Below are 15,167 nucleotides of genomic sequence, written 5' to 3'. Positions count from 1 at the left end.
AAAAAAAAAAAAAGACGGAGTATAACAAGTATTGGTGAAGACAGGGAGAAAATGGGACGCCCAAAGATTGCTGGTAGGAATGTAAAACAATGCAGATACTCTGGGAAACAGTTTGACAGTTCCTCAAAATGTTAAAGATATAGCCACCATATGACTCAGTGAATCTACCCCTAGGTACATACCCAAGAGAAATGAAAACATAAGTCCACTCAAAAACTTGTACAACAGGGGCGCCTGGGTGGCTCAGTCAGTTAAGCAGCTGCCTTCAGCTCAGGTCATGATCCCGGAGTCCCAGGATCAAGCCCCACATCAGGCCCCCTGCTCAGAAGGGAGTCTGTTTCTCCCTCTGCCCCTCACCCTGCTTGTGCACACAAACACTCTCTCTCTCTCAAATAAATAAATAAAGTCTTTAAAAAAAAACTTGTACAAGAATGTTCTTGGCAGCATTATTCATAATAGCTAACACATGGAAACAACCCAAACATCTAGCAACTGATTAACAAAATGTGGTCTTATCCATACAATGGAGTATTATTTGGCCATAAAAAGTTAATGAAATACTGATACATACTGCAACATGGATAAACCCTGAAAATATACTGCTGCATAAAAGAAGTCAGACTCAGAGGCCATACATTGCATGATTCCACTTATATGAAATGTCCAGAAAAGGCAAATCCACAGAGAAAGAAAGTAGATTAGTGGTTGTTATAAACTGAATTGTGTTCTCCCCAAAATTTTTATGTTGAAGCCTTAACTCCCAGTGTGACTAATTTGAAGATGGGGCCTATAAAGAGATAACAGAGGTTAAGTGAGTTCATAGAGTGGGGACCTAATCTGATAGGGTTGGTGTCCTTATAAGAAGAGGAAGAGACACCAGATCTCCATCTCTCTGTCTCTCTCTGTTTCTGTCTCTCCCTATCTGCACAGAGGAAAGGCCATGCGAGAACACAGTGAGAAGGTAGCTGTCTACAAGCCAGGAAAAGAGGCTTCACTGGACCCCAACCCTGATGGCAACCTGATCTTGGACTTCCAGCCTTCAGACTGTGAGAAAATAAATTTCAGTTTTTGAAGCCACCCAGTCTGTGGTATTTTGTTATGACAGCCTTAGCAGACTAATACGGTGATTGCCAGGAGCCAGGGGAAGGGGAAAATGAGGAGTAACTGCTAACAGATGTGGGGTTTCTTTCTGGGGTAATGAAAATGTTCTGGATTTACATAGTGGTGATAGCTGCGTAAGTGTGAATATACTAATAACCACCATGCAATTTAAAAAGGTGAATTTTATGGTATGTGAATTCTATCTTGATAAAAAAATTTGTATCAATTATATCTCAATTTTAAAAATCTTTTAAAAGAAAGCAAGTTGCACATTTATAAAAGTCCATGCTGGTCATGTGACAAACTTGGAACCTGATTTGACTGAGGAACTTAGCGAAATCCCCCTACCTCCCATTTTCCTAGTTTGATTTACAAGTGTCACCTGTTGGTTGTTCACTTACAATAAACTCATTCAATCACGTGCTTGAGAAAGTGAAAAAATCTTTTTACTTTTAGTATAGGAAAGGCAAGTGGTTAAAAGAGAAGGTTTGTTAGCCCTTCCTACGTACTGTTATTTCCTAACCGTCTTCGTTTTTATGCCCTTCCCTTCTTATTCTCATCTTTGTTTTTCTTATCTATAATATCATTTGGTTCTTCATTAATTTTCCTTCCTAACATCCACTCATTTTCCTCTTTGCTTCCTTTGTCCTAGTCTTCTTACATCAGTAAGTGTGTCTTGAAAACCTCCTGCTGTTGGGGCTCTGCTTTTAGGCAGCTTATAGTCACATCTTGTTGTCTTTCTTTCTTTTCTCTTCTAATCACACAGTATTTTTTTTTAAGATTTTGTTTATTTATTCGACAGAGACAGAGACAGCCAGAGAGAGAGGGAACACAAGCAGAGGGAGTGGGAGAGGAAGAAGCAGGCTCACAGCTGAAGAGCCTGATGTGGGGCTCGATCCCATAACGCCGGGATCACGCCCTGAGCCGAAGGCAGACGCTTAACCACTGTGCCACCCAGGCGCCCCCTAATCACACATGCCTTCATGTGCCCACTATCACATTTTCTTACCCATTTTTCACTCCTCTATTTGTGATGATTGTTCATACATATATATTCATATATATAGAAAGAAGAGGGGGACCCCAATATTACTGCTATGGCATATAAAAATACTGATAAGAAGGACATGAAAATGTCTGACTCTTGTGTTCATTCATGATGCTTTTCTGATTTTTAGAAGGTAGGAGATGGTGTTGATGATGATGGAGCTAGTGAGGCTGAGGAAGTGTGTGGAGCAAGACTGTGGGAGATTTCCTTAACAGCACAGTCTCTGTGGGTGGACAGCCTGAGCTTGGGTGTCTAGAAGTGATCTGACAAGCATTTCTGGGGTATGAACTAGGACCTGAGAACCCGATGCTAGGGGCACAGAATTCAAGGACGTGATCTTTGCCCTTTAAGAAGCTAACACGTACCAGAAAAAGACAGATGTACAATGAGGTATTTCTCATAGTAAGCCGCAGGTCGCTCCCACCAGTCCCCTTATCTGGTGCTATTCCTTCTATTCCTTTCTTCCCTCACTCAAACTTATACCAAGCATTTTATTTCATGCCAGCCTTTGTGCAAAGCATGGGGAACACAAAGACCAGTAAGGAAAAATGGCTTCCAAACCAGTCATTACTTTTGAGGATCTGGCAGAAAAGCCCTCTTCCCTTTCCACAAACCCAAGTCTTCTCCTACTTAAACTTTCTTCTCAAGTCTTTGTAAATGAAGGTTATGTGCTTATAGTCAACTTGATATTCTAGTCATCCCCTTTCATTTGGGTTTATGCATTTTACAAACTATATGTTTTGGCCCTCTATTTACAGATGCTATCACTATGAGGCCCCTGTTATAATGAAGCAGCTTCTCATGGGGTTATATATTAATAGGATTATTATGAGGTTATGTAATTAATGCTCTGCTTCTCTTCAAAGACTAATAAATGCTACTGACTGTTGAGTCAGACTTGGAAATCCTACTCTCCAAAACCTTATCACAATTTCAGATTGGACTTCAAATAGTTTTACCCTGTGAATGGGCACATATTATATCCCTAAATAAATGAGCTTGACTTTAATTACTGACCTACCCTAGCCTGGTATCATCTGCCACTGGTCTGAGTGAATTAGTGAACATGGTATGTGACTTTGTGTTATGAATGTAAAATTAGCCACACAGTCTCTCCCCAACCAACACACAGATAACCGTAAGAGCATTCATTCCCTAAGTCAAAGGTACAAGCATGCAAATACCTGAGGGAAGGCTGTGGAATAGTCTCTGGACTGGCTGGTACCTGGACTCCCTTTTCCCATTCTTCCTTCCATGTATCCGCAAAGAGGTAATAGCTGTCAGGATTAATGTGATGAGAATCTGGAAGTTTCATGGCACTGATGAGGTCCTTCCGGAATACCTGAGAAGACAGAGCATACATCTTGAGAAGACCATCAGTGCGGAACTAACACCATTTAATGTTCTTTTGAAAAGACTATCCTCACCTGCTCTTCAACAAGAGATACCTCTAACTTCCTAAATGGCCAGGTTAACTTCTATTTGGAAAAGGTCTGAAGTACTGACAGGGAAACCCGTTTGTTCTGGATTCAATAAAGAGTAAAGAAATCCTTCTTGAATTATTTTCTAGGGCTCCTTGAATTTAAATCAACAATACAGGTTACTCTAAAACATTGCATAAAACAAACAATCCTTAACTCTCTCAAATTAACCAGCTTAAGTATCCTCTGATAACTTCTAATTATTTATTTAGGCATCACTTTATTTTTTATTTACTTAGAAATTATTTTAACATCTTAATTTTTTTTCTTCCTGAGATTTTGATAGGAATTATGGGTTTTTTTTTGAGGGGGGTAGGGGGAGAGGGAGAGAGAGACTCTTAAGCAGGCTCCATGCCCAGTGTGGAGCCTGACGCGGGGCTGGATCTCATGACCCTGAGATCACCACCTGCACTGAAATCAAGAGTTGAATGCTTAACTGACTGAGCAACCCAGGTGTCCCTACTTAGAAATTATTTTAGTCATATGGAAAACTTACAAAAACAGTACAGAACTCCCATTTACCCTTCATATAGTTTCTTCTAATGTTAACATCTTACATAACCAGAGTACGACGACCTAAACCAGAAAATTAACATTGCTACAATACTATTAATCTACAGACCTTATTAAAATGTTACTAATTTTCTGATTAATATCCTTCTGTTCCAGAATTCAGTCCAGGATCCCACATTGCAATTAGCTGTCATGTCTCTTTAGTATTCTCCAATTTGTGAGTTTCTTAGTCTTTGTCTTTCAAGACCTTGACACTTTTGAAGAGAACTGGTCATGTATTTTAGAGACTATCCCTACAATTTGAGGTTGTTTGATGTTTTCTCATGATTAAAGTTACTCATTTTTGGCAAGAATACCACAGAAATGATGCTGTGTCCTTCTCATTCCATTATATCAGGGACATATAATGCCGATGTCTTATCAGTGGTGATGTTAAACTTGATCACTTGGTTAACATAGTGTCTTGCTGGTTTTCTCCACTGTTAGGTTACTGTATTTCCCTTTGTAATTAATAAACATCTTAGAGGAGATACTTTAAGATTATAAAAACATCCTGTCTCTCCTCAAACTGTCATAAGCTAATTTTAGCATCCACTGGTGGATATCTCACCTGCAAGAATTATTACTGTGGTATCCAAATGGTGATTTTCTGTTTCCCTCAGAAATGTAGGACATTTATTAATTGGAATTCCTCTGTAAGAAAGATCTGTTCCTTCTTCCCCCTTATTTATTTATTCAATTATTTAGCTATATCACTATAGACTTGTGAATATCTATTTTATTCTTTGGGTTACAATACAGTATTATTTTTTGTTGTTGTTGGTCAAATTGTTCTACCTTTGATCACTGGGAACTCTTTCAGGCTGGCTAGCGCCTGTGCTCTTTCAACACATCCCATTGTTTTTTGAGTATTTCCTTAATCTCCTACATCACGACATGCCCCAGCATGTTTATATCCTGTTTATAAAAGCTATTGATTTTATATGTTAACTTCATATCCTGCTACCTCACTGAATTCTTTTATTGCCTGAGTTAGTTTTATCATTGATTTTCCTATGGTTTTCTAGATATATTATCATATCATCTGCAGAGTTTCACATCTTCTTTACCTAGTCTTAGGTCTCTAATTGGTTTCTCTTGTTTAACTGCATTGGCAAATACTGTACTAATATTTGGAACAGTAATGGGGATAGTCGACAATATCTGCCTTCTTCCTGAAATTGGGGGAAATGATTCTAGTGTTCTTCATTAAGATACTAGGTTGAAGACTATGGTATATCTATAGTATCTATGTTAAATTATCTTACAGTTCTCCTTTATCCTTGAATGTTTTTGAATGCTTGGGTATTGAATTTTGTTAAGGGCTTCTTCAGTGTATATGAGAATAATTATATAATTATTTTCCTTAGATATATTAATATGCTGTATGATTATATTACATTTCTTTTTTTGAAAATTTTATTTATTTATTTGACAGAGAGAGAGAGAGAGCATGTGCACAAGCAGGAGGAGCAGCAGGTAGAGGGAGAGGGAGAAGCAGGCTCTCCATTGAGCAGAGAGCCTGATGTGGGGCTCGATCCCAAGACCCTGGGATCATGACCTGAGCTGAAGGCAGACGTTTAACTGACTGAGCCACCCAGGCAGCCGATTATATTGTATTTCTTAATACCAAAACAAACTTGTATTTCTGGAATGAATGTCATTTGGTCATGATACATTTCTTAAATATGGTATTGTATTCTGTCTTCTAATATTTAGTATTTTTTCTATCATATTCATGAGTGATATTTATCTGAAGTTTCCTTTCTTTCTTTGAAATTGTCTTTGTCTTTTAGGTTTAGGTATCAGTGTTATACACGCTTCATAAAAGGAATTGGAAACAAAATAAGAGGCGTTAGAACATTTTCGTTCTGTTACAGTGCTCTAGAATAACCTGAGAATTATTGGGACTATCTGGTCCCTAGGAAACCATCCGGATTTGGTGCTTTCATTGTGGGGTAGTTGCTTAATAATATTCTCTACTTCTTCTTTAGAAATTGATCACTTTAAGCTTTCTACCTCTAATGGAGTCACTTTTGGTAATCTGTATTTCCATAGGAAGTTATCTGTCTTATCCAGTTTTTCAAATTTATTTCTGCAGGGGCTTGCGGAGTATGGGCACATACTGTGCATTCTACTTTGCACAGAAGTGTGGGGCCAGAGAAATGACAGTGCTTGTGGAAACTGCGAACAGCAACCTCAATAATTAATGGGGAAAATTATGATTTTTCTATGACCTTTAAACATTTTGGTCAAAATATTAGAAACTCTTATTGTTGGCTATAAGTATATAAAAATGAAAAATATAATTAATAATTTAGCATACTGTAATTAAACATTAGAAACATTGATAATTAAAGTAATTTTTATAAGGAAATTTATCAAGAGTAGGTGGAACAATGCTTGCCTCCTTTTTCTTATCATATAAATTTAAGATACAGAGCAAACAACTGAGATGGAATGTTTTAAACTATCATTATTTTAAAAAATCTATGATTTCAGTTTGTATTTCCCTTTCCACCCAAGAGTTGTTTATTCTTCTATTAAATTTTTAAATTTCCATAGGAAAGGACCTTTCTGTTTTTGTGATTTCTGATTTTACTGCACTGTGACCAGAGTATTGCTTATATTATGTCCATGTAATAATGGAAATCACTGTTTCCCCTGTGACTTAATATTTGATCATATTTTGTGTGTGTACCATAGACATTTGAGAAGGTTTATTCTCTATTATCTCTAATATCATTTCAAGTTTGATATATATTCATCATCCGTACCTTACTAAGCTGCTTAAGTTGTTTATATCTATCTCCTCACTTATTTTTTTGTTCACTTAATCTGTCTGATACTGAGAGAGGTGTATGAAAGCCTCCTATGATTAGTGTGTTTCTACCTACATCTCCTTGACTCTTTCATAGTTTTTGCTCCATGAAGGTGGTTGCTGTGTTATTCAGTGTATAAATATTCTTAAGTATCACATCTTCACGGTGAATTGTAGTGTTTAGCACTAAAAAGCCTTCTTTGTTTTGGGGAGCTTGATTTTTACTTCGTCTGAGATCAGGCTTACTCCTCCTCCTACCATTTTCCTGGTATACCTTTGTCCATCTCTATTTTTAGCCTTTCTGAATAGGTGTTTTAGGTATATTCTTGTATACAGATATAGTTGCTTCTTGTTTTGTAAGCCATAAAATTTTTTTTTCTTTAATAGATGTTAAGCCCATTCATATTTATTGGTATGTCTCAGATATTTGGTCTCAACTCTGTCATATTGATAATTATGTGTTAATTTCCTTATGCATCGGTCTGTCAGATGTGTATTGTTTGCTCTTTTACATTTTTTGCATTTAAGAAGGTTTATAGCTGTATTCTATTTTTATCTTTGTACTTAGATCTTTATTTTTTATAATGTTATGTTAGTCACCATACAGTATATCCTTAGTTTTTGATGTAATGTTCTATGATGCATTATTTGCGTATAACACCCAGTGCACCATGCAATATGTGCCCTCCTTAATGTACTTAGATCTTTAAAAATGTCTTTAGTTTCACTTCCTTTTTTAACCTTTTACTATCTGGTTTATCAGTTTTTATTGTTCTCGGTGAGTTCCTCAGGGGTGAGGAGGATAGGAATGAAATGTCTATTGTGGCAGCCAAGAGGACCCCAGTGTGAGCCTTAACCCTACCCCTGGCAAGGGAGCCCTAGCTGTGTGAAAAGTTCAAAGGCCAGAGGTAGAGGAGGATGATATGAGTACAGCTACAACTTGGACTTGGGGAAAAAAAGAGATTCCCCATAGTTCATTTTCTGCACTCTAAGCACAATTAGGCACTGAAGTATGGGAACCAGAATTCATCTGAAGTTTGATGTATTGTTATCCTCTGGTTGAAAGGGTTCCTGGGTGACTAAGGGGCACAGAACTATGCTCCCTAGCCTGGATACATGACTTAAATGACTGTGGAAGACTAAGCTTTGGGATTCTGCCCTTTTCAACAACAAAAAAAAGTATGCTATGAGGTCTTAAGCTAATCTGGCAATGATGTCAGTGATGAAGGCCCAGTTGAAGTCTAAGGAATGAGGGAATACACTTTCACATAAAAGTATACATATATGGGTCTATACCTCATCTACTCATTTCTAATTCCAAAAAAAATCAACTATCCACTGGCAGGCTGAAAATAAACATGTCCGCATTTCTGGAAGATCAGAGGAAAAAAATGCTATCAATCAGACATTTTAGCCTTTAATGCTAATAAAGGTTCTCTGAGGAGAAACACTGTTCAAATTATGTGTAACATGAAAGTAGAGGCACAGAGAGTGATCCAATAAAGCAGTTAATTCTCCACTGGTGCAGTTTTGTTTAAACTGACAACATTTCAGAGTAAAGGACTGAACTATCACATAATCAAATGATGCCATTTAAATGAATAAAGACTCATTCCATTTGCTTCTTTGCAGGGACAACTCCGCAAATGCCTGTTGCTTTCACTTAGGGAAGATTAAGAATTAATATGATCTGAGCAAAGTAGAGAAGGAAACCAACCCTAAACATGCTGGTGGCCAGGTGGCAACAAAATGACCTCCCTACCAAGAATTCTAGCCAATTAAAGTTAATTGGCTGCTGTGCAGGGAGAAAGCTGTCTACAGAAAAAAAACCAAACCTGGTGGTTTATTACATAATGCTTTGTACAAGGGGGTTAGAAAGGATCACAGTCATATCCACATAACATGTTTTGCATAGAGCTCAGTGTTCTGGCTGGCTAGGGGGAGAAACTCAATCACCATTTTCCTGAACGCTGATCCATTTCTATAAGAGACTACAGTGACTTTAATGAGCCAGTGGTTAAGCAGTGCTGGTAATTTACAATTGTGCTAAATAAACTACTGTCTTTGGGAAAGAGACTGCTATGGGAAATCCTACTTTAGATCTGGAAAGAATACTAGGGCTAAGTATTTTCAACCTCTTAAAATATTTCATTTAATTAATTAATTAATTAATTAATTTATGTTAGTCACCATTTATTTATTTACTTGTTATGTTATGTTAGTCACCATACAGTACTTCATTAGTTTTTGATGTCATGTTCCATGATTCATTGTTTGCGTATAACACCCAGTGCTCCTTACAATATGTGCCCTCCTTAATAGCCATCACCGGGCTAGTATTTCATTGTTTTCCATGCGATACACGTCACAAAATAAATCAACTGACTGCAAACCATGCTTAGGGCTTAATAATATCACACCATCTCATCATGTAGCTTAAGCCATGTCTTTACACTTGATGTAACTGCTTATGAAAATCTGTTCTGTATAGTTTCCTAAGTAGTCTGGAAACATACTGTAGTGGGTTGAACGGTGGCCCCCCAAAAGATACGTCTACATCCTAATTTCTGGAATCTATGAATGTTACCTGATTTGGAAAAGGGATCGTTGCAGATATAAATAATTTAAGGATTCCGAGGTGAAGAGATCATCCTAGAACATCTCGGTGGGCCCTAAATCCCATGACAAGTATCCTTACAAAAGAAAGGCAGAGGGAGATTTAAGACAGAAAAGGAGGAGGCAGTGTGACCATGGAGGCAGAGACTGGAGTGACTCATTGATCCACAAATCAATAAATGCTGACAGTCACCAGAATCTGAAAGTGGCAAAGGATGGGCTCTCCCCCAAAGTCTGGGGAGGGAGCACAGCTGGGCCAATTTGGGACTTCTGGGCTCCAGAACTGTGAGAAAATAAATTCCGGTTGTTTTAAGCCACCCAGTTTGTGGTAATTTGTTACAGCAGCCCTAGGAAACTAATACACATGTTTACCAAACAGAAGAGTAACTTGAAGACTCTAGACAAAGAGATATAAAAGCAGAGGCCAGTGAAATCTGGCCCTTGTCCACGGCTTCAGAAATACCAAACCTCCAGGGAACAGACATTCTGTGAAGTGTGGGAAACCTCAGACTGCAGGAACACCAATCAGTTCAGACCTATTTTTCTTAAGCAAATGAAGGCTAGATCTAATGACTATTATAATTTTCCTTCCACCTTTAGAGAAAAACAGCAGACTTATATGATAAGCCTGATTTCAATTTTATAAGCTAGCCAGATTAAATAGCATCAGATCTAAGGTTTCTAGAGAAGCATTTTTACTCAAGGCAGAGTGCAAGAGTCTGCTTTATCTTGCTGTAGAAACATCCCAAGCATGAGGCAGAACATAAAATGCCGAAGAAGGGATAGGAATGTAAGTTCAGTACTCAGGCAGATATCTGCAAAGTGATATGAAATATATTTACCAAACGGTCTCATGAATCTGCTTTTGATAAGAAAAAGAATTCTGGGTTTTTTTAAAAAAAAATGAATACAGGCAAACAAAATAGCTTTAGTGTACCCTGGGTAGAGAGGTGCACATACGGTGGCACACACATATGCAAACATTTGTATATATTTTCATAAAGAAACAATAAAAGGATAAACCAAATTTTTTTTTTTTAAAGAAATGGCTACCTTTGGGAGTTGGGGAGAAAACAGGGAGGAGAGAAAGACAAAAGCTTGATCTCTCTGAATATGTTTTGTGTCACAGTTGGATGTCTGAACCAGGCAAATGTCTTATACAGTCAAAAATGAAATTAAAAATCTTTAAAGAAAGGAATATGCGCCCAGGACAGACTTCCTGAATTAGTCTACTGGTTTTGCCAACCAATTTGGGGCAAATTATTTAAATTCTGTGTCTCAGTTTACTCATCTGTAAAATGGGGATAACAACAACACCTCAAAGGGGTTGTTGTAAGAATTAAATGGCTCAATTTATGTAAAGGGCTTAGTGTGGTATCAGGCTCACGGTAATTGCTAAATAAATTCTAGCTGTGGTTATTATTTTATCATCATCATCATAGTCTCAGCTTTACTTCTAAAAGCAGAAAGAACTATACAGCTAAGTTCTCCTATCTATCTGGTCCATAAAAGTAATCGTTGATGGGATAAAGGAGATGTGAGTTCATGGCTCAACTAAAACATGCATGGTTCAGCTCCCAGAGATAGGATTCCCAAGCAAGAGGCCCATCAAAAACTCTAGCCAACACTCTACAGGCCACAAGGTAATGCAGAAACTTCACAAAATAAAACATGGCATTTGATGCTAAATTAAAGATTATGAATGAAGGATCTATATATTGACACTGAAGTTGAGAAGTTTTACAAGTTCTTAATTGTGTGCCTACTTTATATGCACTGGTAGCTTCCCCAAAAGTTCCTGAAACAAAAAAAGCTTTGTACTTACCAGATTATCTGCTCATTTATGGTCAAAGAGGGGATTCACAGGCTAACATACAGCCCAGAAGCTATGCCAAGTCCAACAGTGCATGTACATCTTGGCCCCTCAGATGCATGAAGAAACAAAGGAGGCCTCACTATGAATTCAATTAGAATATCAATGCTTAACCTGCCAGAGCCACAAAATGAAAATGTCCTTCATGGACAGCTCTGGCTTTTACTGCTCTCATTAACATCTCTCAGTGGGCAGGTTCTTAAAGCATAGCTAGTCTGAACATTTCTGTGACATTTTTGGGGGGAAAAGTCAAAACATTTACTTCCTGTATGACACAAAAGGGAAAACTGTCTGGTCCATGTGAATGTAGCAGAGAAACGGATTAGTTCTGATTCATAGTCACTTAAATATGAAACTATACATAAGTGACCACAAACAGATGTGTCACCCCAACAGCACAAAAAACCAGCTGCAAATGTGGTAACTGTATTTAATCAAAAGGAATTAACTGTAAGTGATTTTCGTAGAATTATACAATCTTACAATGAAAAAAAAAGATGTTTAGGTTATCTAAAAAAATCAACCACTTAAAGCAGAGAAAACCTAGCAAAGAATACAAGCTTGTTCTTATATGATGACAAAGGTACCCAGTATTATCAAGATACTGTGTTTTTCGATGTTAATTTTTCCAATGGAGCAAAGCTTATTCAATTTCTAAGTTTAAAACTTTAAAGATCATGTAATATTTTTTCACAGAAATATTTTTAAAAATAGCTTAAAATAATTCTCAGTTGTCCTAGAACAAACAGGATATTTTTGATGCTTTGGGTTGACATCAACTGAAATATCAATTACCATAAAGCAAGGAACTTTTGGGCAACTTAGGTAGGTTTAATTACTCCCCTTACCCACTACCCAACAGAGGTGGTATGCATCCCGAAGATGGAGGAGGGGGAGCAATTGAGTCTGAGTTGGAGATCTGGGCAATTTTCACAGAAGAGATAGATGACATCTGAGGTTTACTTTGCAAGTTTTTCTCCCATCCCTCACTATCCCTTTTTTGTACATTAAGTGTGCATTTGTAAGCTTGGTAGGTCAGAAAAACAAAAATAATCAGAAAACCAAATAATCAAGCATGTTAGAAATATAGGCTCTATTTGAGGGTACTGCAGTGCTCTCTGCCGAGTTAAAATATGTGAGCTTTCACTCTGTTGCTATGAAAGTCTTAGACATAATAAATGAAACTATGGAACTACAGATGATATGCCATCAATCCTTTAAGATAGGTTATGTTTTATACACCAGTGAAAACATATATGTGAAAATACCCTGGCTTTTGAGAAAGAATAGAAGACTTTTTAATACATTCAAATTAGTCGTCTAGTACTATGTGCTTTTTCTAGGGCAACTGGCTTTTTAAAAACATCTTTAAGAGTGTAGGCCCTTTTGAGAATCGGAAGAAGGCTACTAGCATACGTATACATGCAAAAACACATTAAAAAAATACCCTTAAAAAGCCTGTATACAATTTGCAGAAGCTAGCAAAGCCCCTGAACCATATGTGGAATTCACACACCCCAAAAACTCTTCTCTAGAGGATGAATCAGGGGTAGGTATAAACAGGAATCCCACTGAAGCACTAAACATCAAAGAAAATACGTATCTATTAATGCAGCTGATTAAGCCCCAGTGAAAACAATCATTTACACTGCACTTCAATGATAAACTCCCATTATAAACAAAAGGTTTCAGTCAGAAAAAAGAAACTCCCATCCTTACGAGAAGAAAAAGGCAAGACAGGCAGCAAATTAACGACTTTTTCATGAATGCTTTAGAGAAATGAGTTGCGGGACAAATGGCCAACTCAAGGAAGGATGACATGCCTGCGGCGAGACACGGGACAGGAACTTTTGCTTACCTGGGGCAGAAGCCACAGCAGGAACACTTAACTCAGAAATTTTGACAAACTGCTGGGGGCAAAGTGAGGACAACCAAGAGAGAATGAAGTTCCTGGGGGCTATAGTAATAGGGGGTTCCAACCCTCTTGTAAGCTTTTTCTCTAGAAACCCAACTAGGCTCTCACAGCGAAGATGGTGGAAAACCTGGAGAAGGTCCCCCCAGTGGTTCTGTCTGGGTCCCTGGTGCTCTGTGTCCTGGCTCCCTTACTGAACAAATAGCTTCACCTGCAGGGGATGGCTCTCAGGTGAGGGCACCGGTGTAATTTCACTAGTGCTGAGAAGAAGGGGAAAGCACCCAAGCTCAGCATCCCTGTGTTACACGGGGGGGGGGGAAGCCTTAATCTAGAGGAGGGAGAACCTTAAGGACAGAGATTGAGCATACCAGAAGATACTAGCTATAGGCAGATAGGAGAATAGGAGGCAGGGACAAAAAAAAAGCTCTACCCCTAAAATTCACTTCCCCATCTCACCCCCAGCAACAGGACCGCTACACATGTCAAAGACTGAGAGTAATCAGAAGGTTAGAGAACAATGTCTTTCCCCAGTACTCTACCACCATGCTAAAGCCTCCAGTGACAGTAACAGTGGCTTATACTGGGAGAGCTGCAAAAGACAGAATCTCTCTAAGGACAAGCACAAAATGAAGTCTCTGGTGCCCACAGTAGTAACACATTTCAAATACTCTCTTACACTGGTAGTGGGAGTGTAAACTGATGAAGCCCCTTTGGAAAACAGCCTGGCATTTTCTCAGATGGTTAACTAGGGTTACCATATGGCTCAGCAATTCCACACCTAGGTGTATACTCAAGACAACTGAAAACATATATCCACATAAAAACATGTACATGAATGTTCATAGGAGCATTATTCATAATACTCCAAAGGTGGCGACAACCCCAATGTCCGTTAATTAATGAATGGATAAACAAAATGTGATATACCTGTACAATGGAATATCGTTCTGTCATTAAAAGAAATGAACTACTGACACATGGTACAACATGGAGGAACCCTGAAAACATTATGCTAAGTTTAAGAAGCCAGACACAAAAGGCTGTATACTGTATGATTCCATTTATATGAAATGTCCAGAACAGGCAAATCCATAGACAGAAGTTAGATTAGTGGTTGCCAAGGGCTGGGAGTAGGGGAATTAGGGAGTAACTGCTAATGGGTAGGGGGTTTCTTTCTGGGGTGATGAAAATGTTCTGTTCTGTTCTTTTCTTTCTTTCCTTCCCTTCCTACCCTTCCTTCCCCCCCTCCCTCCCTTCCTTCCTTTTCTTTCTTTTAAGATTTTCTTTATTTGACAGAGAGACACAGCGAGAGAAGGAACACAAGCAGGGGGAGTGGGAGAGGGAGAAGCAGGCTTCCCACTGAGTAGGGAGCCTGATGTGGGGCTCAATCCCAGGACCCAGGGATCATGACCTGAGCTGAAGGCAGACGTTTAATGACTGAGCCACCCAGGCGCCCCGAAAATGTTCTATATTTAGACTGTGGTTATGGTTATACAACTCTGTGATTAGACTAAAACCTACTGGATTATACATTTTAAATAGATGAACTGTATGGTATAAGAATTATATTTCATAAAAGATGTATAAAGTGTTTTTTTTTAAAGGGCACCTGTTGTGGCATCAGTGGACATCATCTTAGAGGTCCTGATATCCACTCCCATCCAACAATAACAAAGTACCCCTCCTCCCTAATGTGGGATCAACACAGACTGGGTAGGGAGCCTGGACTGTCACCACCACCCATCAGTAATGTAGTACCCCTT

The 15,167-nt window shown here is 38.3% G+C and overlaps 1 protein-coding gene across 3 annotated transcripts in view; it reads right to left on the bottom strand.

Annotated features, from left to right (window-relative positions):
- Positions 1-15,167, bottom strand: part of JADE3 (jade family PHD finger 3) — a 135,445-nt gene that overhangs the window by 39,178 nt on the left and 81,100 nt on the right. For all 3 annotated transcript variants that reach the window (XM_002927462.4, XM_034649319.1, XM_019808152.2), the window contains exon 4: positions 3,334-3,491. In XM_002927462.4, the coding sequence (XP_002927508.1) occupies positions 3,334-3,491 (158 nt within the window). The remainder of the gene's footprint in view (positions 1-3,333; positions 3,492-15,167) is intronic.

Source organism: Ailuropoda melanoleuca, chromosome X (assembly GCF_002007445.2).
Source record: "Ailuropoda melanoleuca isolate Jingjing chromosome X, ASM200744v2, whole genome shotgun sequence".
NCBI lineage: Eukaryota > Metazoa > Chordata > Mammalia > Carnivora > Ursidae > Ailuropoda > Ailuropoda melanoleuca.
This window is presented reverse-complemented; position numbering and strand designations above follow the sequence as displayed.